The 23,687-nt window shown below is 43.6% G+C and overlaps 1 protein-coding gene across 3 annotated transcripts in view; it reads right to left on the reverse strand.

The window, feature by feature from the left end:
* Positions 1–2,062: 2,062 nt before the first annotated feature.
* Positions 2,063–23,687, reverse strand: part of SGSM2 (small G protein signaling modulator 2) — a 206,894-nt gene continuing 185,269 nt past the window's right edge. For 2 of the 3 annotated variants that reach the window (XM_070735246.1, XM_070735243.1), the window contains 6 exons: positions 19,251–19,375; positions 17,007–17,089; positions 13,093–13,202; positions 9,698–9,794; positions 7,009–7,176; positions 2,063–3,755 (listed from right to left, as the gene is read on the reverse strand). In XM_070735246.1, coding sequence (XP_070591347.1) covers positions 3,667–3,755; positions 7,009–7,176; positions 9,698–9,794; positions 13,093–13,202; positions 17,007–17,089; positions 19,251–19,375 — 672 coding nt within the window. In that variant the 3' untranslated portion in view covers positions 2,063–3,666. The remainder of the gene's footprint in view (positions 3,756–7,008; positions 7,177–9,697; positions 9,795–13,092; positions 13,203–17,006; positions 17,090–19,250; positions 19,376–23,687) is intronic. The other variant, XM_070735245.1, reaches the window with a different exon arrangement.

A 23,687-nucleotide genomic window follows, 5' to 3' on the forward strand; every position in this document is an offset into this window, starting at 1 on the left:
TTTGGGTGCATCTTATACTCTGAATGTAGATTCTCCCCAGTCATAACTAGCTACTAATGATCTTCCCAGCTCTTAGCTTGCAGGCTCTTTCATTATTTCTCTCTGCAAAGAATGTTTTTCAAGCCCTAAGTCGTTGCAGGGTATTTTCATTGCTGCAACTTGCTCCGAATGTTTCTTTCCAGCCCTAACCAGGTGCTAATGATCTTCCCAGCTCTTACCTTGCAGGCTCTTTCATTGTTACTCCCTGCGAAGAATGTTTTCCCAGCTCTAAGTCTTTGCAGGGTTTTTTTCCATTGCTCTAACTTGCTTCAAATAAGTTTCTTTCCAGCCCTAACCAGGTGCTAACAATGTTCCCAGCTCTTACGGACTTGCAAGCTCTTTCATTTTTACGTTCTCAGAATAAAGTTTTTTTAAAGCCCTAAACGGGATAAAATAAAGTGCTGAAGCTGACCAGACTAAGGACGCTAGCCAGATGAATACCTGGTAAGCAGATTCTTTTCCCTATTTTCCTCCCCAAAAACTAAGGTGAGTCTTATACTCCGGTGTGTCTTATGCTCCAAAAAATACGATACCTGGTTGGAGAGTGCTGGAGGCTCTTCATCATTTGAGGTTGCTGGTGGAGGACATGAGGAACGTCCTCCTGAATGATCAGTGAGTGTGGATAATTGGTGAATGCGGTTTGTCCCAAGCCTAGCCTGAAATGAACAGACTGCTGATCATGGTTTGTGCTTCTCATTTCTTCTGTATCTGGGGGGACGGGACTGCCAACTGCCCCCACATTGTTGTATTTTTATCCTGCCTTATTATAAGTCGAGCCTGTATGCATACCTAATTCTTCCTGTCTCCAGATGTTGTTGATGCTCCAATACTGGAGGATTTTAAAAAGGAACTGGACAACCACTTGTCCAGAATTGTATAGGGCAGTGATGGCGAACCGTTTTCTCCTTGCGTGCCTAAAATGGGAGTGCGTGCGAATGCTAACGCACATGTGCCAACACACAATCCCTCCACACTCACCCCAAGGCTGAAAATCAGCTGGCCAGCACACACATGTGCGCTGGAGCTGATATAGGGCAATGCCTCGTGTGCCCTCAGATATAGCTCTGCATGTGTGCTATAAGTTTGCCATCGTGGGTATAGGACAGTGATGGTGAACCTATGGCACGGGTGTCACGGATGGCACGCAGAGCCATATCTGCTGGCATGCAAGCCGTTGCCCTAGCTCAGCTCCAGCGTGCATGTGTGTGCTGGCCAGCTGATTTTTGGCTCACACAGAGGCTCTGGGAGGGCGGTTTTGACTTCCAGAGAGCCCCCGGGGGGGATGGGGGAGGACATTTTAACCCTCTCCCGGCTCCAGGGAAGCCTTCGGAGCCTGGAGAGGGTGAAACAAGAGCCTACTGGGCCCATCAGAAGTTGGGAGTCAGTTTCCGGCCTCCAGAGGGCCTCCATCACTGATATTGGATCTCCTCCTAGAATTTTAAGTGAAAGCAGTTTCATTTATTTAAGATTTTAAAAAATGGTTAAAAATCAATTAAAAAGAAAAAGGGAAACAGGTTGAAAACAAGTTGAATAGCTTTTCCTTAAAAATCTGGGCAGCTGGGTGTATCGGGATCCAGCCTGGTAACAGGCTCTGTAAAATATAGAAACCTGGATCTTTTAAGTGATCTGGATTTGTATTAAATATTAGAGAAATGTTTGGTTCTTGACCTGTTTATCTGTTCTTCTGGAGGTACTGATTAGAGGTGAGTTCAGACCAGTTCTATAGAACCGGTAGTAGGAAATTCCTCACCAAACTGGCAGTGATGGCCGACTGGTCACGCCCCCAAACTGGTGGCGCTCTCAGCAGCATCATAGCTGCCGCCATTTTGTTTGTTGCACAGAAGTTGCACCCGCGCGGCTGCACAGCGCAGGAGGAAACGAACCGGAAGTGAGGTAACTTAGAACCCGCCCTTGGCTACTGATTTACGATTGGGAGAATCGTGACGACCTGTCACTCTGCAGGTTGTTTTATTTCTGAATCAAACAGGAGACAAACAGCACCACACAGCCATGAAAATAAAGGTTTGTTGACAATATGTATTTTTTCCTCCTTCTTTATACATATGTTTGCACTTGAGATAAATTCTTGAGCAATAAAGAAAATATTTTGCTCTGGACAAAAATAAATAAGGCAAATACACAATATTCAATAAAATACCATTATGCGGAACATTATAATAAACAGTACAACAAAGTTTGCACAGTTAAATTATTTTTTTTGTTTGGTTGTGAGGTGTTTTTTTTTTGTTTCATTTTTGTCTTTTATATAGTAAAGTACCATATGATACATTCTCCAAAAAAGTTAGTGCAGAGTTTAAATAAAACATTGATCCCTCAATAATAAGGGTGGCTGGGCTGGGATTTAAAACTCCACTTTGCTTATCCAAAGAAAATATGCACGAAGGAGAAAGCATTTTCCTCTGCCATGAAACTGTCCAGCAGAACCATGCATGGGTCAAACACTTCGCACGCGCGCGCATACACACACACACAAAAAGAAAACAAGCAGGGCCAAGGGATTGCGTGCGTGCGTGCATGCCACTACCACCACCAAAAAATACTTGGGTGTTTTTTTTTTGCATTCCAAGGAAGGAAACATCAAAAAAAGTTATTACGTTAGACAGAAGTCGTTGGCACTTTGGGGCTATGTCAAACTCCCCTTTCCGTGGCTGGCGTTCCAGCTTAGAAGCCGTTGGGAGTGTAGCCACGAACACAGACTTGGTAAAGGCAAGTGGACAAATAAAGACATGCTGGATGCATAAAAATTTTCCATGGGGACAAACAGATTCACAAAGCAAAATGAAAAAAAACCCAGACAGAGGTGTCCTCCAATCGCACTATAGTGCGACCGATCTCTCAAATCCAGCTAATTCAACCTTCCTTTGGATTCCTAGCATTGTTTTTTTTTTAAATCAAGACTCTAGCCCTCAAGATTGTGCAGAAACGTACAAAGGTATTTCTCTGTTTGCCACTTTTCGACCGGTGGTTGCTAGAACTCAGCTTTGGACTGACCAAACATATAAACCGAGCACAAAATCTCAATTGAGCAAATTTTTTTCGTGACTCTGTAAACTGTGAGCTGCTAGGTTGATAAGAGTAGAGGTGGGGGGGGGGGGTCTTTACTCCTAAATCTGATATAATCTTGGGCAAACCTACAAGATATCCCGCTTATATTCCAGCTGGAGAGGTTCCTTTGGAAACCTGGACAAATAATTAGCAAAATTAAAGCAATGGTAAAATTTGGAAGAACTCTTCTTTTTGCTCTACTTACACACTTGCATACCCACCCCGGGGCAAGAGGCAATTTTGGAACACGACAGAATTGGAACAAATGGGAGAATTAAAAACACACAAGAATGATTTTTTTGGCCCTGAAATAAGAGTCCTAGAAGGAGGACTCATTTGTGCACACTCAAAACTCAACTTTTAATTTTGTTTTTTTTTTTCCTTTGCTTGTTAAAGGCTTAGAAATCTCTTGAATGTTTACTTCATTACATGGAAGATGCTGTTAAAACATTGTTTGAAGTGACAAGTGCAGGAAAATCCCCCCCCTCCCTCCCTCCCTCCCCGCTTCAAAAGCTTTTTGCAGTGATGCTAAACTTCACATTCTTCCGGCAGCTCCGGCTTTCATTTATTCTCAATCAGCGTCTGGACCTTGCAGACTAAATCTCTCGCTATCTTCAGAATCTCCTGGGCATTGTGATGCTCAGCCATCTCTGCACACAAAATAGCAAAAGGTGTTGGGGGAAAAGATTAGCAATAGCAAAGGCCACCAGACGATCTTAAGGCTCGGCTCGACATGCAGTTTTACATTTTGATAAGAGGCAGAAATTTGACCAATCTCAGCCATTGCCCACAGCTGCTACCTCATTTTTTTTTTATCAGGTCATGAATGTTGCTGGCTTAAAATCTCCCACTAGAAATACTATTCAACTCCTTTGAAGCAAGGATTTTACACTTAACAAAAAGGTACAAGAACAGATTGGGCAAAATCCGATTCCAAAACAATAACTGTGAGAGGAGCCTTGTGGACGATCACTTAAATATTTATTTATTTATTTATTCATTCATTCATTCATTCACTCACTCACTCACTTATTCATTCATTCATTCACTCACTCATTCACTCACTTATTCATTCATTCACTCACTCACTCATTCACTCAGTTATTAATTCATTCATTCACTCACTCACTCATTCACTCACTTATTCATTCACTCACTCACTCACTCACTCACTCACTCATTCATTCGATTTGTATGCCGCCCTTCTCTGAAGACTCGCGGCGGCTCACAACATATAACAATACAACACAAAGGCAAATCTAATTAAATTTATAATTACAGTTTAAAAGTCCAATATTTAAAAACAGTCATACTGGTTCAGTCATATAACATATATCTCATTTAATTGGCCAGGGGACTGAGACCTAATTGCCCCAAACCTAGAACATAAGAACATAAGAACAGCCATGCTGAATCAGGCCAAAGCCCATCGAGTCCAGCATTTTGTGTCACACAGTGGCCCATCAATTGTCCTTGGGAATCTTGAGCAGAAAGAGAAGGCAAGACCCTCCCTTTCCCTTGACCCCCAACAAATGGTACCCAAGGGAATCCTGCCTGCCTCAACCAACATAGAGGCGGCACATGGACATCCATTTCAATAACCACCGATACACTTGGCATCCATGAATCTGTCTAATCCTGCCTTGAAGCTATTAAGGCTGACAGCTGTCATGACCTCTTTTGGAAGTGAATTCCATAAACCAACAACCCTCTGAGCGAAGAAATATTTCCCTTGATTTGTCCTCACTTTCTTACCTATGAGCTTAAGGGAGGGCCCCCCTGTCCTAGTATTGTGCGATAGAGAAAAAAAAATTTCTCTATCCACCTTTTCTATCCCATGCACGATTTTAGACACTTCGATCAAGTAACCCCTTAAACGCCGTTTTTCAAGACTGAAGAGACCAAGGCGTTGCAACCTGGTATCATAAGGGAGGTGCTCCATTTCCTTTATCATTCTTGTTTACCCCTAGGCCTGGCGACATAGGTGGGTCTTAAGACTCTTGCAGAAGGCAAAGAGGGTGGGGGCGGTGTGAATCTCCGGGGGGGGGAGTTGATTCGAGGCCCCCCCCCCCCCCAGAGAAGGCTCTTCCTCTTGGCCCCGCCAAACGACATTGTCTGGTTGATGGGACCTGGAGAAGGCCAACTCTGTGGGACCTGACCGGTCACTGAGATTCATATGGCAGATTGCATATTGACACATTGCAACTTTCATACATACAAGTCAGTTGCCAAGCATCTGAATTTTGATCACATAATCATGATGATGCTGCAATGGTCGTAAGTGTGAAAAGCAGTTATAAGTCACGTTTTCAGCACCATTGTAACTTTGAACGGTGACTAAAGAAATGGTCATAAGTCGAGGGCTCCCTGTAAACGGGGAATTAGCCTCTTCAGATATATGTACGATGTTGTGGTTAGCTCTGGCCCAGCTCCTGCCCCAAGGACTGTGGATGTGGGGGAGACATCCACATGCTGCAGGCCTGTTTTGCCCCTGGTGGAATCTGCTGATGAAGGCTCCTCTGACCAAGAAGACATGAGTGACAGGGAGGAGGAGAGTGTGGCAGACTGCTCGGAAGGAGATCAATTATCTAGCTCCTCCTTGGATTCAGAACAAGAGTTAATGATACAGCCACGCATGCGGAGAGCGATGCATAGGCAACAACAACTGAGAGATTATTATCAAAGAAAATGAGGCCACCTGTGGTTGGGTGGGGCTGTGGGTTTGGCCATTGTGGAGGATTATCTGATCGTTGTGTTTCATGCTTTACTGACTTTGACCTTTTGTGTGCTGATTTTTCCCCGCTTTGAAACTAAACCAGAGCAAAGTGTGTTTCACTTTGATAGAAGAAGGACTGTGAATTACCTCATAGCTGCAAGCTAAGTATCACAGAACTGATAAGGGACTTGTACAAATTACCAGTTTGTTTGGAGACGAGTGCTCTTTGCTATACCAAAAGAGGGCTTTGTGAATTTTCATTATAAAGAACATTGTTTTGAATTTTCAAACGTCTGTGTGTCTGAAATTTGTACCTGTAAATTTTTGGGAGGATTCTACCAGAGAGCCCGACAGAACAGTATGAAAATGTATGAAATCTTGTTCTGTCCTTATTTCTGTTGTGGTTGGCTCTGGACCAGTTCCTGCCCCAAGGACTATGGGGGTGAATGTGGGTAAATCCTCCCACTGTCAGAGGCCAGTTTTACTGCTGATTGCTTCGGACAGCAAAACGTCTGAAGCAGAGAGTGAATGTGAAATGGGATCCTCAGAGGTCATGGCAGACAGCCCATTAGGAAGTAATTCATCATCGTTATCCTCGCTGGATTCGGATGGAGAAACATTCATTGACGTACGCAGATGCAGGGCAATAACTAGGAAAGAGCAACTGCGTAAATACTACAGGAAATAAGGGAGTTCACCTGTGCTTGGGTGTGGTTCGACTAATTGGGGCTGCTGTTAAATTGGCAGCGTGCTGGCCTCTGAGTGTGGAAGTTTATTTTATTTATTTATTTATTGGATTTGTATGCCGCCCCTCTCCGGAGACTTGTTCGGTGAAAGAGGAAGTGTCTTTCGTCTCAAGATTCTCCAAGGACTCTCTTTGCATTGATTCCAGGACTCTTAAATTAAACCATAGTCAAGCGTGTGAGTTGAAAACGTTTGAAGGAGAGTAGCTGTGACGTCTTCACAGCTGCTTGTTATTTGCTTGCTGTTTGTTTATTGTTTTTCACAGCATTGGAAGTCTGATGCTTTGAAGGTGAGCCCTTTGACTACCAAAAGGGTGGTTTTGCTTCTATTTTTCTTTCGATAAAAACAGTGTTATAGACTTTTCAAGTGTGTGTGTCTTAATTCCTACCTTTGCACTCAATTGGGGGCTCGTGCCGTGAAGCCCGGCAGAACAACTTCCTTACCGTTAAAAAACTTGATGATATCAGTGAAGTCCATGTTGTTATCCCGGATAATCTCTCGATAAGACTCCACCAGTGCTAAGGCAATGAAAAGGACAAAGTGTTCGGAAGAGATGTGCTTCGCTGCCCAGATAACTTCCCACACTGCAAATACATCCTCGTACAACAATTCTGAATGGAAAAGACATTAGAAAGAGCATGGAATTACATCAACACATCACGTATCAAAATGGATGAAGCCATTTCTCCCAGTAGAGCTGACGTCTCCCAAATGGCAACTAAGATTTTGTGGACTTCAATTCCCAGAATTCCCCAGCCAGCATGAGGGGTATTCTGTCCTGTCTGGCTCAGTTAATTATCAGTAATTGAAGACTTGAAAGCAAAGTCACCATGTATTTACATCTATTTACAAAGAAACGTGCTGGAAACAGCAATGAAATCATAGGAATGTCAGTCAACACAGTTGTTGTTGTTGTTGTTGTTGTTGTTGTTATTATTATTATTATTACCGTATTTTTCGCTCTATAAGACGCACCTGCTGATAAGACGCACCTAGATTTTAGAGGAGGAAAATAGAAAAAAAATATTTTGAGCCAAAAAGGGGAGAGGAAGAGAGGAAGGAGTGAAAGAAGGGAGGGAGGAAAGAAGGGAGGAAGGAAAAGGAAAGCAAGAAATGGAGGGAGGAAAGGAAGGAAGGAAGGAAGGAAAGAAAGAAAGAAAGAAAGAAAGGGGGAAGGAACAGGAACAGAGGAAGGAAGCAAGGAAACTTATGAAAGGGGAGAGTAAGAGAGAAAGGACTGAAGGAAGGGAGGGAGGGAAGAAGGTAGGAAGGAGAAAGAAAAGAAGAAATAGAGGAAGGGAAGGGAAAAGAGAGAAAGAAAAAGAGCAAGAAAGAAAGCAAGAAAGAGAGAAAGAAAGAAAGAAAATGAAAGAGAAATAAAAATAGAGAGGGGGAATGAAAGAAATGGAAGGAGGGAAGGAAGGAGAGAAAGCAAGAGAAAGAAAGAAAGAGAAAGAAAAAAGAATGAAAGAGCAAGAGAGCAAGAGAGAGAAAGAAAGAAAGAAAGAAAGAAAGAAAGGCAACTTCAAAGAAAGGCTCACTGAGCATCTCTCACTCTCTCTCTCTTTCTATCCCTCTTTCTTTCTTTCTCTTCCTTTCTCTCTCTCCTCTTCCTTTATCTCCTCTCTCTCCCTCCCTCTCTCTTTCTCTCCCCCCTCTCCCCCTTTCCCTCTCTCTTTCTCTCTCTCCCTCTCTTGCTATCTCTCCCCCCTCTCCCACTCTCTTTCTCCCTCTCCCTCTCTTTCTCTCTCTCTCTCTCCCCCCCTTTCTCTCACTCTCTCTTTCTCACTATCTTGCTGTCTGTTGCTCTCACTCACTCTCGTTCTCTCTCCGTTCTTCTCAGCGGTGAGGCGCGCATGCCCTGCCCGCCTCACCTTTGCCGAGAGCTCTCAGCAAGGGGGTTGTAGGAGAGGCGGGGCCGGCGGCAAAGGCGATATTCAATGTCGGGGGTGCACGGGCGGTTGCACGCGCTCCCTATCTCCCTGCTAGCCCACTCGGAATATTCAAAATAAGAAAAACCTTCACCGGCAAAGGATTTTCTTATTTTGAATATTCCGAGTGGGCTAGCAGGGAGATAGGGAGCGCGTGCAACCGCCCGTGCGCCCCCGACATTGAATATCGCCTTCGCCGGCCTCCGCTGAGAAAAGCCTTTGCCGGCATTTCCTCTCGGCGTCAAGGAGCGGCGGGCGGAGAGAGGGAAGGGGGGGCAGCGGCGTCCCTCCTGGCCTTGGCGGGCCGCCCGACCCTCCCCACCTCCTGAAAACGCGGCGGGCGGCGAGGGGAGAGCGAGGAGCCGGTTCCGGCGGGCGCGGGGCTTGACTGGCTGGCTGGCGGGGGGAGCGCCGCTGGTGGTGCGGAGGGAGACCCTCCTCCGGGAGGGAGGGGGCCAGGCAGCAGCCAGCCAGCCGGCGGGATGGCGCTTCCGAGTTCGCAGCCTCCCCCCCCCTCCCTGCCTGCATCTTCGCTCCATAAGACGGGGCTGATTTTTCTTCCCAGTTTGGGAGGAAAAAAACTGCGTCTTATGGAGCGAAAAATACGGTAATTAGATTTGTATGCCGCTCCTCTCCGCAGACTCGGGGCGGTTAATCAACAGAGTTAATAACGAGCATCCAACATAAGGTAATAAATTCAAGTCATTAGTTTTCGGCGTTGACAGGTACTTACAAATGCCTTCAATAACCAGGATTTCAGAATTGCAGAAGGATTTAAGAGAGACTCTTCAGTTGCTAGTTCTCTTTCTATATATAGAAACGTTGAATTTCTGCACCAAGGTTTCCCATAAACCTCCCTTTTATATTATCAGTGATGACAAGCTGTATTCAATGCCTAGGTCTAGGTTGCCTGAGATAATCTTGTCTCCCTCGTATTCTTCTTACCCTAGCATCTAATATTGGGTCCACAATATCCCCCTCCTTATCCGACTCAAACATTAACACAGCTGGGGGCTCTGCCATCTCTGGAGGTTCCTCATGCCCTAACCCTCCCTCACCCTCGCTTTCCAATTCCTCTGGTAAACACACTGGCCTATGATACCTAGATGGATCCATCTCAAAGTCCATGATCAAAGGAATCGGATGCAAGCCAACCACAAAAAATTCTAGCCAATGCCCTAGGGGAAAAAAAAATCCTTACCTCTTTTAAAATCTAACAGGAACCACCGGTAGCAGAAATAGAAGTGGGTATAATCTCCATTCTGGTGCATCAATTCAAAAAGCTCAGAATCTAAAATCTTTTTTTTTTAAATTAAAAAAAAACAGAGAAAAAATAAAAGACATATGCGCCTTAAGGTACTTATCAACACATTTTTGGGTGTATGAAATCACACCCGATATGATTTTATGAAAAATCTAGAATGCTATCGTCCGTTCAGTCATCATTCTTCTCCCACATTGTCCCATCTTTTTTTATTTCCCTTCTGCAAGAATCCTGATTCAAGGGGGAAAAGATGGAAATGCCATTGTCTAGGTTGCCGGAGATAATCTTGTCTCTCTCGCATTCTTCTTACCCTAGCGTCTAATATTGGGTCCACTAGGAAAATCAGTGGTGGTAGTCCTCGATTTATAACCATTTGTTTAGTGATCGTTGAAAGTTACGACGGTGCTCAGGGGGAAAAAAAGTTATGCCTAGTTTTCACACCTATGACCGTCACAGCATATCCAAGCTCATGCAACCAAAATTCAGGCACTTGATGTACTATCCCAAAAGTCACGTCATCTTATTTGCAACATTCCCAGAATTAGTTCTGACAGGTAAAGCCAATGGTGGAAACTGGATTCATTTAACAACCCTGCGATCCATTTAATAACAGCAGTGATTCGCTTAGCAACCACGGCAAAAAAATGGCCATAAAATTAGGTGCGGCTCACTTAACAATTTGCCTCGCTTTGTAGTAGAAATTCTGCTCCTGATTGTGATCATGAGAACTACCAGTTCTTATCTGCTTTTAATTGATTTCAATGATATGGGCTAATCATTAAAGGTATTAATTAATGTTGTGGTTAGCTCTGCCCCAGCTCCTGCCCCAAGCAATGTGGAGGTGGATATGGGGGAGACATCCACATGCCGCTGGCCTGTTTTGCTTCCAGTAGAATCTGTCTCCTCTGACCAAGGAAGCGTGAGTGACAGGGAAGAGGGGAGTTTGGCAGACAGCCCAGGAGGAGATCAGTCATCTGTATCATCCCTGGATTCTGAACAAGAATTAATGACACATCCATGCATGCATAGAGTGATGCATAGGAGACAACAACTGAAGGATTATTACAAGAGAAAATGAGGCCACCTGTGGTTGGGTGGGGCTGCTGTAATTAGTGCTACAGCTAAAAGTGCAGCTTGGTGTTTTAGCCTCATGGCAGTTTATCTGATTCATTGTTTCGTCAAGATCGCGGTTTTTTGCTGTTCAGGATTCGTGTATGTGGACTCTCTGAACTTTAGAATTGGACTCAATTTCCCAGTTATTGGGTGAGCAATTTGACTGCATTTAACCTGTGCCTTGTGTGTACCAGAAAATCCCTTTCACATTTAAAAAGGGAGCTGTTTCTGTTTTTCTGTTTATAAAAACTTTTGGTTTTTCCTTTTATAGTGTGGTGTGTGTCTTCCTGGACTAATTACCCTGTAATTACGGGCGGTTGAAACACGCCGGCAGAACAGCGCATGAGCGAGATTACAGCAAATTTTTTGCTTCCATGCATGCACAAGAAGCAAAAATTCACCGAAATCCCATGGGCAAGTTTCCTTGTGAGATTTTGCTTTCTGCACATGCGCAGAGGCAAAATCTCGGTCAGGGCACATGTGAGATTGCTGGGGAGGCGGAGTTGCGCGCGCAGCTCCATTTTCTCTACTGGAGTTACAGCGTGGCCCGTACTGGTAGGAAACCAATACTGATCCTATTGTCAATTTATTAGCGCCCTCACTTTGAAACTCAGCGGCTAAGCTCAATTCTCTTGTATGGTGCGATACCTGCAACACATTATTCCAGAGCAGGGCTAGGCAAAGTTGGCTCTTCTATGATTTGTGGACTTCACCTCCCAGAATTTCTGAGCCAATCATGCTAGCTCAGGAATTCTGGGAGCTGAAGTTCACATGCTATAGAAGAGCCAACTTTGCCTAGCTCTCTTCTAGAGAACTCAGGCCACTGTCCCATAAACCAAATCTTTCCCATTCAACACTACCAACACACATCCACAGCCCCACCAATAGAAAAACCCTTTACAGGACGTTCCCTGTAAAATTCCCTTTAAGTCAGGAGTTTATAGTTAGCTAACTTGAAAGGGAACCTCTTTCCCACTACATACGTCTGGTACAGGGGTCTCCAAACTTGCCAACTTTTAATACTTGTGGATTTCAACTCCCAGAATTCCCCTCCCAGTATGGCTGGTTGGGGAATTCTGGGAGGTGAAGTCCACAAGTCTTAAAGTGGACAGGTTTGGAGACCCCCGTTCTAGTGGATCCACCTGGTCCATTCTGCTTCTCATTACAGTAGGAAGAAGGCAGCCAAATGTGGCTCACAATCCAGGTGTTGTTTACCTGTTGTGGTTAGCTCTGGCCCAGCTCCTGTCCCAAGGACTGTGGATGTGAGGGAGACATCCACATGCTGCAGGCCTGTTTTGCCCCCCCGATGGAATCTGCTGATGAAGGCTCCTCTGACCAAGAAGACATGAGTGACAGGGAGGAGGAGAGTGTGGCAGACAGCTCAGAAGGAGATCAATTATCTAGCTCCTCCTTGGATTCAGAACAAGAGTTAATGATACAGCCACGCATGCGGAGAGCGATGCATAGGCAACAACAACTGAGAGATTATTATCAAAGAAAATGAGGCCACCTGTGGTTGGGTGGGGCTGTGGTAATTAGTGAGGCTGCTATAAATAGCAGTCTGTGGGTTTGGCCATTGTGGAGGATTATCTGATCCTTGTGTTTCATGACTGCTTTGCTGACTTTGACCTCTTGTGTGCTGATTTTCCCCCACTTTGAAACTAAACCAGAGCAAAGTGTGTTTCACTTTGTGAAAGAAGGACTGTGAATAGCCTCACAGCTGCAAGCTAAGTATCACAGAACTGATAAGGGACTTGTACAAATTACCAGTTTGTTTGGAGACCAGTGCTCTTTGCTATACCAAAAGAGGGCTTGGTTTAAGTGAATTTTCATTATAAAGAACATTGTTTTGAATTTTCAAACGTGTGTGTGTCTGAAATTTGTACCTGTGAATTTTTGGGAGGATTCTACCAGAGAGCCCGACAGAACATTTACCAAAGCACTTAAGGAGCCTAAATTGTGAAGAACGGTTGATTTATTGTTGACCTAGTCCCTTTTCTGCCTGGTGGAAGATATTATTGCGATTACACGTTTTATTACAATTCCAATAACTTCTATCTCCCCAACAATGAAGGTATCCTGCGATCTATTTGGTTTTATTCTTAGATTTGTATTGCTTTGAGCTTGGCTAAAATTCCAGGCTTCAGAAAGATGCCAAGACGAGCTTTTTAAAAATAAAAAAAAAGTATTTTAAATACACAGGCTGAGATAAAACCCACCTGGATAAGAGACCTCATGTTTGCAAAATGTGTGTCCATGGCGCCTCCGTTTGGGAAATTTTGGCTCATTCGCTTCATGAGATGTGTAAAGCAGCTGTAAGCCATCTCATCTAAAGGCAGACAAAGGCAGGCGTTAGTTCCACGAATTCTCAATAATTGCATAAAGAAACCAATATTTATTATCTGTCTTTTAGAATCAAACGGATTTTTTTTATTGGCCAAATGTGATTGGACACACAAGGGAAGTCTTAATACCACTCTACTACTTATTTATTTATTTGTTTATTTATTTATTTATTTATTTTGTCCAATACACAATGAGGGTTTTAGTGGGTATATATCTATATACACATAGTAAAATACATGATGAAGGTTATAGAGGAGATACTCATAGTAAGATATATCTAAGAAATAATAGAAAAGAAGGTATAGTAATAGAACATATCAACGAAAGAATAGAACAAGAGATATAGGAATAGAAGAAAGGTATAGGAGATATAGGAGAGCAATAGGACAGGGGACAGAAGGCACTGTAGTGCACTTGTACTCGCCCCTTACTACGCCCTGGTCAGATCACACCTGGAGTACTATGTTCAGTTCTGGTCACCACACTTCAAAAAAGACATTGAAACTCTGGAGAAGGTGCAGAAAAGAGCAACCAAAATGATCAGGGGTCTAGAAACCAAGACTTACGAAGGGAGACTGCGGGAACTGGGCATGGATAGCCTAGAGAAAAGGAGGGCAAGAGCGGACATGATAGCAGTCTACAGGTATACGAGGGGATGTCACAGAGAGGAGGGGATCACTTTATTCTCCAGGGCACCGGAGGGCCGGACGAGGAACAACCGATGGAAGCTGACCAAGGAGAGATTCAACCTGGAAATAAGGAAGAACTTCCTGACGGTCAGAACGATCAACCAGTGGAACAACCTACCAGCGGACGTTGTGAACTCCAATACTCTGGACATTTTAAAGAGGAAATTGGACTGTCATTTGGCTGGGATGCTATAGGGTTCCTGCTTAGGCAGGAGGTTGAACTTGACCCGCATGGTCCCTTCCAACTCTAACAATAAATAAATAAATAAATAAGATTTTTCTTTGGTGCCTATGCTCTCAGTGTACATAAAAGAAAAGATGCATTCATCAAGAATCATAAGCTATAATAATGATACAAATAAGGACTCAGATCATATTAGGAACCGGTCAATATAAATCGTAAGGATACAAGCAACAAAGTTACAGTCATGCAGGCATTAGTGGGAGGAGATGGGTGATGGGAACGATGAGAAGATTAATATTAGTGCAGACTTAGGAAATAGTTTGACAGTGTTGAGGGAATTAGCAGAGTGATGGCATTCGGGGGGGGAGGGGGGAAAGTCCTTGTGTCTAGATGTTCTGATGTGCAATGCTCTATAACGTCATTTTGGGGGTAGGAGTTGAAACAGTTTATGTCCAGGATGCGAGGGGTCTGTAAATATTTTCACCGCCCTCTTTTTAACTCATGCAGTATACAGGTGAAGTGGAAGGCAGGTTGGTAGCAATTGTTTTTTCTGCAGTTTTAACCAGCAAGCGGTGCCCCCAAAATGTTTAACGATGCAAGAAAGCAACTGTTCCAGGCGAGCCATGAAGTAGCATGCTGAGAATCACATTCCAAATCATAATGGAAAGAATCAGGACCTTAAATATTATTACAGGTAGTTCTCGACTTACAACAGTTCATTTAGTGACTGTTCAAAGTTACAGTGGCACTGAAAAAAGGGATGTAGGGCTCAAAGCTTTTTTTTTTCCAGCCCTAACAAGGTGCTAACAATCTTCTTGGATCTTCCCGGCTTGCAGGATTTTTTCATTGCTAGTCCAAAGAAGGTTTTTTTTCCACCCCTAAGTCTTTGCAGGCTTGTTTTCATTGCTACTCCCTACAAAAAATATTTTTTCAGCTCTAAGGAGGTGCTAACTATTTTCCCAACTTCCAGGATTTTTTCATTGTTACTCGCTCCAAAGAATGTTTTTTAAAGCCCCAACCAGGGGGATAAAATTATTTATTTATTTAATTTATTTGTCCAATACACAAATACATAGGAAGAAAATAAACATGAAGTAATATATATAAGGATAAAAGTGAAAATAGAAGAGAAGATATATGAAAGGAAGAAAATATATATGATATATGAGATAAAGGAAAGACAATTGGACAGGGGACGAAAGGCACACGTGCACTTATGTACGCCCCTTACTGGCCTCTTAGGAACCTGGAGAGGTCAATCGTGGAGAGTCTAAGGGAGAAATGTTGGGGGTTAGGGGTTGACACTATTGAGTCCGGTAATGAGTTCCATGCTTCGACAACTCGATTGTTAAAGTCATATTTTTTACAGTCAAGTTTGGAGCGGTTCGTATTAAGTTTGAATCTGTTGCGTGCTCTTGTGTTGTTGCGGTTGAAGCTGAAGTAGTCATTGACCGGTAGGACATTGCAGCATATGATCTTGTGGGCTATACTTAAATTGTGTTTTAGGTGCCGTAGTTCTAGGCTTTCTAGACCCAGGATTGTTAGTCTATTTTTGTAGGATATTCTGTTTCGAGTGGAGGAGTGAAGGGCTCTTCTGGTGAAATATCTTTGGACGTTTTCAAGGGTGTTAATGTCTGAGATGTGGTATGGGTTCCAGACAGATGAGCAGTAGTCAAGAGTGTGTCTGGCAAAAGTTTTGTAGGCTCTTGTGAGTAGTGTGAGATTGCCTGAGCAGAAGCTATGTAGGATCAGGTTAACCACTCTAGAGGCCTTTTTGGCGATATTGTTGCAGTGGGCTTTAGCACTTAGGTCATTTGATATTAGTATTCCAAGGTCTGAATACTGAATAGCTGAAGCTGACATAGACAAAGGACGCTAGCCAGATTAATACCTGGGCGGTAGATTTTTTTCCTTATTTTCCTCCACCGAAACTAAGATGCGTCTTATACTCCTAAAATACAGTAAATGTAATCATTTGAAGATCTCTGGGAGCTAATGCCAATGGTTTTGGAGGGCTCCAGATTGGTAGATTGGCCATTTCATTTCAACATAACACTGATTCTGTTACATAGTTTGGTAATGAATGAATGAATGAATCAATCAATCAATTAATCAATCAATCAATCAATCAATCAAAGCATTGCAATGCAAAGTACTTCCTTCTCAGATTACAGAAGGCAGGGTGACTTAAAAGAGAATGATTTGGTAGAGTGTCAGCCTGAGAGAAGTTGAAGCCCAAGGAAAAATCTCTAGTGATAGATTTCAGATTATCGATTTAGTACGGTATTAGTGTAGGAAGGAATGTGACAGCCTATAGATAAATTATAATATTAAGAGAGTCTTTTTACAACCCATTTTAGATTAGATTAATTAAGAAATGTTAAATCAATGGAATAGCTTCATCCCAGAGTGATGGATGCTCCATCACTGGACGTTTTCAAAAATAGACTGGACATCCATTTAATCGGAATGTTATAAAGTCTCCTGCATTGAAAGGAAAGCCTTGGAGCTTAGCCTATTATTGTATTATATGTTCATCACCCATCCATCCATCTTTCTTCCCTTCTCTTTCTCTCTCTCTCTGTGTCTCTTTCTTTCTTTCTTTCTTTCTTCCTTTTCTTCCTTTCCCCCTCCGCCCCCCCTCCCGTAACCAATATGATGCACCCACTGAGCATGCTCAGTCCTCTTGATGCTGCTTTTAAGAGTGGGGAGGCTGGCCCAGGGTTTTTGTAAATTTACTCCTTCTGAACCCAGGGATACATTTGCAGCGATTTCGGGATGTGTCAATGTACTGAGAAATGAGAAGGTTGTTTGTGTACATGATATTATGGACAGACTGGCATGAAAACATGACGTCTATATATAGGCACTAGGGTCTGCACAAGCCAGAGAAAGCAACCATTGCATTTCCTACCTTTGTCAAGTATAACCATGAGAGGAGCTAGGAGGTCACACATTCCTTGGACGTAGCCTACTTCTAAATGTTCCCAAACAAAGCTGCAACAAATAAAACAGAACAAACATTGCTTCAATACATTATGGCTTATTAAAATATGGCTGCACCTTCTCTTTTCTGTAATTAAAAGAAACTCAGAATGCCGTCCGTCCGTCCGTCCGTCCGTCCATCCATCCATCCATCCATCCATCCATCCATCCATCCATCCATCCATCATCTATCTATCTATCTATCTATCTATCTATCTATCTATCTATCTATCTATCATCTATCTATCTATCTATCTATCTATCTATCTATCTATCTATCTATCTATCTATCTATCTATCTATCTATCTATCTACCTTTCCGATTTCTAGGCCGCCCTTCTCCAACTCACAACATAAAATAGATACATACATATAAAGTAGTAGAAATATTTCTTCACCCAGACGGTTATTGGTTAATGGAATTCACTTCCAGAAGAGGTCGTGACAGCTGTCAGCCTTGATAGCTTCAAGGCAGGATTAGACAGATTCATGGATGCCAAGTGTGGTTATTAAAATGGATTTCCCTGTGCCGCCTCTCTGTTGGTTGAGGCAGGCAGGATTCCCTTGGGTACCATTTGTTGGGGGTCAAGGGAAAGAGAGGGTCTTGCATTCTCTTTCTGCTCAAGATCCCCATGTACGATTGGTGGGCCACTGTATGACACAGAATGCTGGACTCGATGGGCTTTGGCCTGATTCAGCATGGCTCTTCTTATGTTCTTATGTAATTCCCAGAGTTCCTCAGCCAGCAAAGCTCCCAATTCTGGGAGTTGAAGCCCACCAGTCTTAAAGGTGCTAAGGTTGGAGACCCCTGCCATAGAGAACATGCCATGGATCCTAACCCAGATAGCTGGATCTGCCCAGACCAGACTTAGAAAACATAAGTCAACAAGTTCTTTCCCAGATGTTCTATTGGGTAATTTCAAGGCTCAATTCTTCTCTTGACAAACATTTTACTAAGTCACTCATGCCCTCATCACCTCGAGGTTCGACTACTGTAGTGCTCTCTACATGGGGCTACCTTTGAAAAGTGTTCAGAAACTTCAGATCGTGCAGAATGCAGCTGCGAGAGCTATCATGGGCTTTCCCAAAAATGCCCATGTAACACCAACACTCCGCAGTCTGCATTGGTTGCCGATCAGTTTCCGGTCACAATTCAAAGTGTTGGTCATTACCTATAAAGCCCTTCATGGCATCGGACCAGGGTATCTACGAGACCGCCTTCTGCCGCATGAATCCCAGCGACCGGTTAGGTCCCACAGAGTGGGCCTTCTCCGGGTCCCGTCAACAAAACAATGTCGTTTGGCTGGGCCCAGGGGAAAAGCCTTCTCTGTGGTGGCCCCAGCCCTGTGGAACCAACTCCCCCCGGAGATTAGAATTGCCCCCACCCTCCTTGCCTTTCGTAAGCTCCTTAAAACCCACCTTTGCCATCAGGCATGGGGGAATTGAGATATTCTTTCCCCCTAGACCTTTACAATTTATGCATGTTATGTTTGTCTGTAGGGATGTTTGGTTTTTTACAATAAGGGTTTTTAGTTGTTTTAGTATTGGATTTATATGATGTTTTTTATTACTGTTGTTAGCCGCCCCAAATCTACGGAGAGGGGCGGCATACAAATCCAATAAATAATAATAATAATAATAATAATAATAATAATAATAATAATAATAATAATAATGCGGCAGTGATGGCTAAGCTTTTTGTTGTCATGTGCCAGCACCCATAATGCAAAGTGTATGCGACAGCCTCCACATGCCCAACCCACTGCACATGTGTGCACATTGCCGTTTGCTTCCCTCGCCATCCTGTGCATACACGCTTGACCACCCATGCCCCATTTTGAGCCTAGTAAGCCTCCCTGCAGCCTCTTGCGAACAAAAAAGAGCACGGAGGGAGGGCACACCACACCCCATGCTCCCCTGCCCTCCACGCATGTGTGCGCATCTCCAGTGTCTGTACATGCATCCCCTGATTGCGCCCCATGCATGCATGGGATAGACTCAAAAATCAGCTGCCTTGCACGCATGCGCAGTGGGGCTGAGCTGCGCAATGGCTCGCATGCCCGCAGAGAGGTCTACATATGCCAGCTGTGGCACATGTGCCATTGATTCGCCATCACGGTCCTAGGGTTTCCAGATGTGGCTCTCTTGCGCCTCCCTCTTAGGTTTAACTTACCTGCACATAATATTTCGAAGCTTCTCCAGATTCTCAGCCGTGAAATACCAATAGTTTCTATCACACCTCTGAACATCTTTGTCAATTCTATGTAAGTTTAAGGCAACAGTGTCCAGCATTTCTATCTGGAAAATACAAAGACTGGTTATAAACCTGTTGCTGAACAAAGGAGAGTATTGTCTGTTGTGTCTGATCTTTGAAAAATGACAGGATTTTGGATGTCTGTTCGTTTTAAAACAATTTCTGCAGGTAAAACTACTCTCAACTACTGTAACGCTCTCTACATGGGGCTACCTTTGAAGAGTGTTCGGAAACTTCAGATCGTGCAGAATGCAGCTGTGAGAGCAATCATGGGCTTTCCTAAATATGCCCATGTCACACCAACACTCCGCAGTCTGCATTTGTTGCCGATCAGTTTCTGGTCACAATTCAAAGTGTTGGTTGTGACCTATAAAGCCCTTCATGGCATCGTACCAGAATATCTCCAGGACCGCTTTCTGCCGCACGAATCCCAGCGACCGGTTAGGTCCCACAGAGTTGGCCTTCTCCGGGTCCCGTCGACTAAACAATGTCATTTGGTGTGACCCAGGGGAAGAGCCTACTCTGTGGCGACCCCGACCCTCTGAAACCAGCTCCTTCCAGAGATCAGAATTGCCCCCACCCTCCTCGCCTTTCGTAAGCTCCTTAAAACCCACTTCTGTCGTCAGGCATGGGGGAATTGAGATATTTCTTACCCCACAGGCCTATACAATTTATGCATGGTATGTTTGTGTGTATGTTGGGTTTTTAATAAGGGTTTTTAGTTCTTTTAAATATTAGATTTGTCATATGCTGTTTTATTATTGTTAGTTAGCCGGCCCAAGTCTATGGAGAGGGGCGGCATAGAAATCTAATTAATTAATTAATTAATTAATTAATTAATTAATTAATTAATTAATTAAACCCTGCTGTTCTGTTCGGGTCGTATGTGACCCGAAGCCAAGTTTCAGTCCCTGTAAAAAAATTTCCCTGCATATCTGAAACTTGAAATTTCATGACTTTTCATCATTTCAGGGGTTCTCTCTATGAGAATTTTTTTTGGGGGGTGGGGGGTTTCTTTCTTGCTGAAAAAAACCCCCTCCCTAATGTTATGTTCCCGGGTCTATTTGACCCGGACTGCAAATTGATCATTTTAGGTACTTATATTTGGTCTTTTTGAAAGCTTTTTTCACCTGGAAACAAGTTTGAACATTTCTGCACACAATGGAATGAAAATTGAACTGAACAAATCTATCCTGATTGGTTTATTTTGCACATAAATGTGCCCCCCCGTTTTTGTGAAAGTTTTTTCAATTTATGGATAGTTTTGCTTGCAAAATGCATTCTATTTTACTGGAGTTCGTGTGGGATTGGTAGCTTGAACATTTCTGAATATAAGAAAAATATAAAGGAACTGAAAAAAATGATTCTTACTGGTTTTTTAACATCAGAAATAAGCCCCCCCCCCTTGGCTGCTTGCAACCATTTTCACTTTTTATTTTTTTATGCTCCAAATCCGAAATATTCTTTAAAATCTTAGGCATTCATTTACTCAATTTAACAATGCTGATCATCAAAAAATATTTTTGGGGTGGTGGCTAATTGTTTTCTGGGCAAAAAAAAATCATCACTTCGAGTCTGTTTCTGTTCGTATATGACCGGACCAAAAATAATTTTTTTAGGTACTTGAATTTGATCTTTTTGAAAACGTTTTCAACTGGAAAACTAGTTTGAACATTTATGAACATAATGATATGAAAATTGAACTGGAAAAATTGAGACTTATATTTTTATTTTGATCAAAAAGCCCCTCCCCCCATCCTTTCTGAATTTTGTGTCAATTTATATTTTTTAAGGCTACAAATCCCTAAGGAATTTCCCCCCAAAAGGTTTGATATACTAAATTGAACAATCCTGAACATAAGAAAAATATAAATGAACTGAAAAAAATGATTCTTATTGGTTTATTTTTGAATATAAGACCATATTGTTTTATACTCGAGTATAAGCCTACTCGAGTATAAGCCTATTTGAATATAAGCATGGGGGCCCATTTATGAGCAAAATAAACCAATAAGGATCATTTTTTTCAGTTTAATTTTCATATCATTATGTTCAGAAATGTTCAAGCTACCAATCCCACACCAAAATAGAATAGTAAAATAGAATGCATTTTGCAGGCAAAATTATCAATAAACCCAAAAGTTTTGATATACTAAATTGAACAATCCTAAACATAAGAAAAATAGAAATGAACTGAAAAAAATGATTCTTATTGGTTTATTTTTGAATATAAGACCATATCGTTTTATACTCAAGTATAAGCCTACTCAAGTATAAGCCTATTTGAGTATAAGCATGGGGGCCCATTTATGAGCAAAATAAACCAATAAGGATCATTTTTTTCAGTTCAATTTTCATATCATTATGTTCAGAAAGGTTCAAGCTACCAATCCCACACCAACTTTAGTAAAATAGAATGGATTTTGCAAGCAAAACTATCCATAAATTGAAAAAACTTTCACAAAAATGGGGGGGAGGCACATTTATGTGCAAAATAAACCAATAAGGATTAATTTTTTCAGTTCAATTTTCATTCCATTGTGTGCAGAAATGTTCAAACTTGTTTCCAGGTGAAAAAAGCTTTCAAAAAGACCACATATAAGTACAGTGGAACCCCGACATACGAGCTGCTCCACTTGCGAGCAACTCGAGATAAGAGCTTGGGAGGGAGCGTCATTTCCGTTCGCCTCCCGAGCTCACATCCGGGATACGAGCCACGCCTCCCTGACACTTTCGGCAGCGAAGGAAGGAAGGCAAGGAAGCGCCCGGCTCCTCTCTGCTCGTAGTATCCCACTTGGTAAGCATTCGCTTGGCTTCTGCTTGGGGGTGGGGGGGTCCTTGGCTTCTGCTTGGGGGTGGGGGGGGGCGTCCCCGCTTTAGGAGTCAGCAAAGAAGCCGCGCGTGTGTTTTAAAACATCGGAGCCGGCATGGGGAGGCTTTCAATCAACCCCCGAGTCCGGGTTGGGGGCTCGGGGGCTGATTGAAAGCCTCCCCATGCCGGCTCCGATGTTTTAAAACACACGCGCGGCTTCTTTGCTGACTCCTGGCGAACTTCCCCGCTTTAGGAGTCAGCAAAGAAGCCGCGCGTGTGCTTTAAAACATTGGAGCCGGCATGGGGAGGCTTTCAATCAACCCCCGAGTCCGGGTTGGGGGCTCGGGGGCTGATTGAAAGCCTCCCCATGCCGGCTCCGATCTTTTAAAACACACGCGCGGCTTCTTTGCTGACTCCTGGCGAACTTCCCCGCTTTAGGAGTCAGCGAAGAAGCCGCGCGTGTGTTTTAAAACATCGGAGCCGGCATGGGGAGGCTTTCAATCAACCCCCGAGTCCGGGTTGGGGGCTCGGGGGCTGATTGAAAGCCTCCCCATGCCGGCTCCGATGTTTTAAAACACACACGCGGCTTCTTTGCTGACTCCTGGCGAACTTCCCCGCTTTAGGAGTCAGCGAAGAAGCCGCGCGTGTGTTTTAAAACATCGGAGCCGGCATGGGGAGGCTTTCAATCAGCCCCTGAGCCCGGGTTGGGGGCTCGGGGGCTGATTGAAAGCCTCCCCATGCCGGCTCTGATGTTTTAAAACACACGCGCGGCTTCTTTGCTGACTCCTGGCGAACTTCCCCGCTTTAGGAGTCAGCAAAGAAGCCGCGCGTGTGTTTTAAAACATCGGAGCCAGCATGGGGAGGCTTTCAATCAACCCCCGAGTCCGGGTTGGGGGCTCGGGGGCTGATTGAAAGCCTCCCCATGCCGGCTCCGATCTTTTAAAACACACGCGCGGCTTCTTTGCTGACTCCTGGCGAACTTCCCCGCTTTAGGAGTCAGCGAAGAAGCCGCGCGTGTGTTTTAAAACATCGGAGCCGGCATGGGGAGGCTTTCAATCAACCCCCGAGTCCGGGTTGGGGGCTCGGGGGCTGATTGAAAGCCTCCCCATGCCGGCTCCGATGTTTTAAAACACACGCGCGGCTTCTTTGCTGACTCCTGGCGAACTTCCCCGCTTCAGCCGACGTCTTTTCCCCTCAGCCCTCGGGCTTGCACGCATTAATCGCTTTTACATTGTTTCCTATGGGAAACAATGTTTTGACATACGAGCTTTTCGACGTGCGAGCCTCCTTCCGGAACCAATTAATTTCGTAAGTCGGGGTTCCACTGTACCTAAAATGATCAATTTGCAGTCCGGGTCAAATAGACCCGGGATCATAACATTAGGGAGTTTTTTCGAACAGAACAGCATGAAATAAATAAATAAATAAATTTGTGAAACCAGAGATGCCACCATGTGCAAAATGCACTCTTATTCCTATGATTTTATTGTTGCCATTTCAGCTTAACCAACAATGTGCAAAACCAATGACAATAAAGATAAACA

The sequence above is a fragment of the Erythrolamprus reginae genome, chromosome 1 (genome assembly GCF_031021105.1).
Source record: "Erythrolamprus reginae isolate rEryReg1 chromosome 1, rEryReg1.hap1, whole genome shotgun sequence".
Classification (NCBI taxonomy): domain Eukaryota; kingdom Metazoa; phylum Chordata; class Lepidosauria; order Squamata; family Dipsadidae; genus Erythrolamprus; species Erythrolamprus reginae.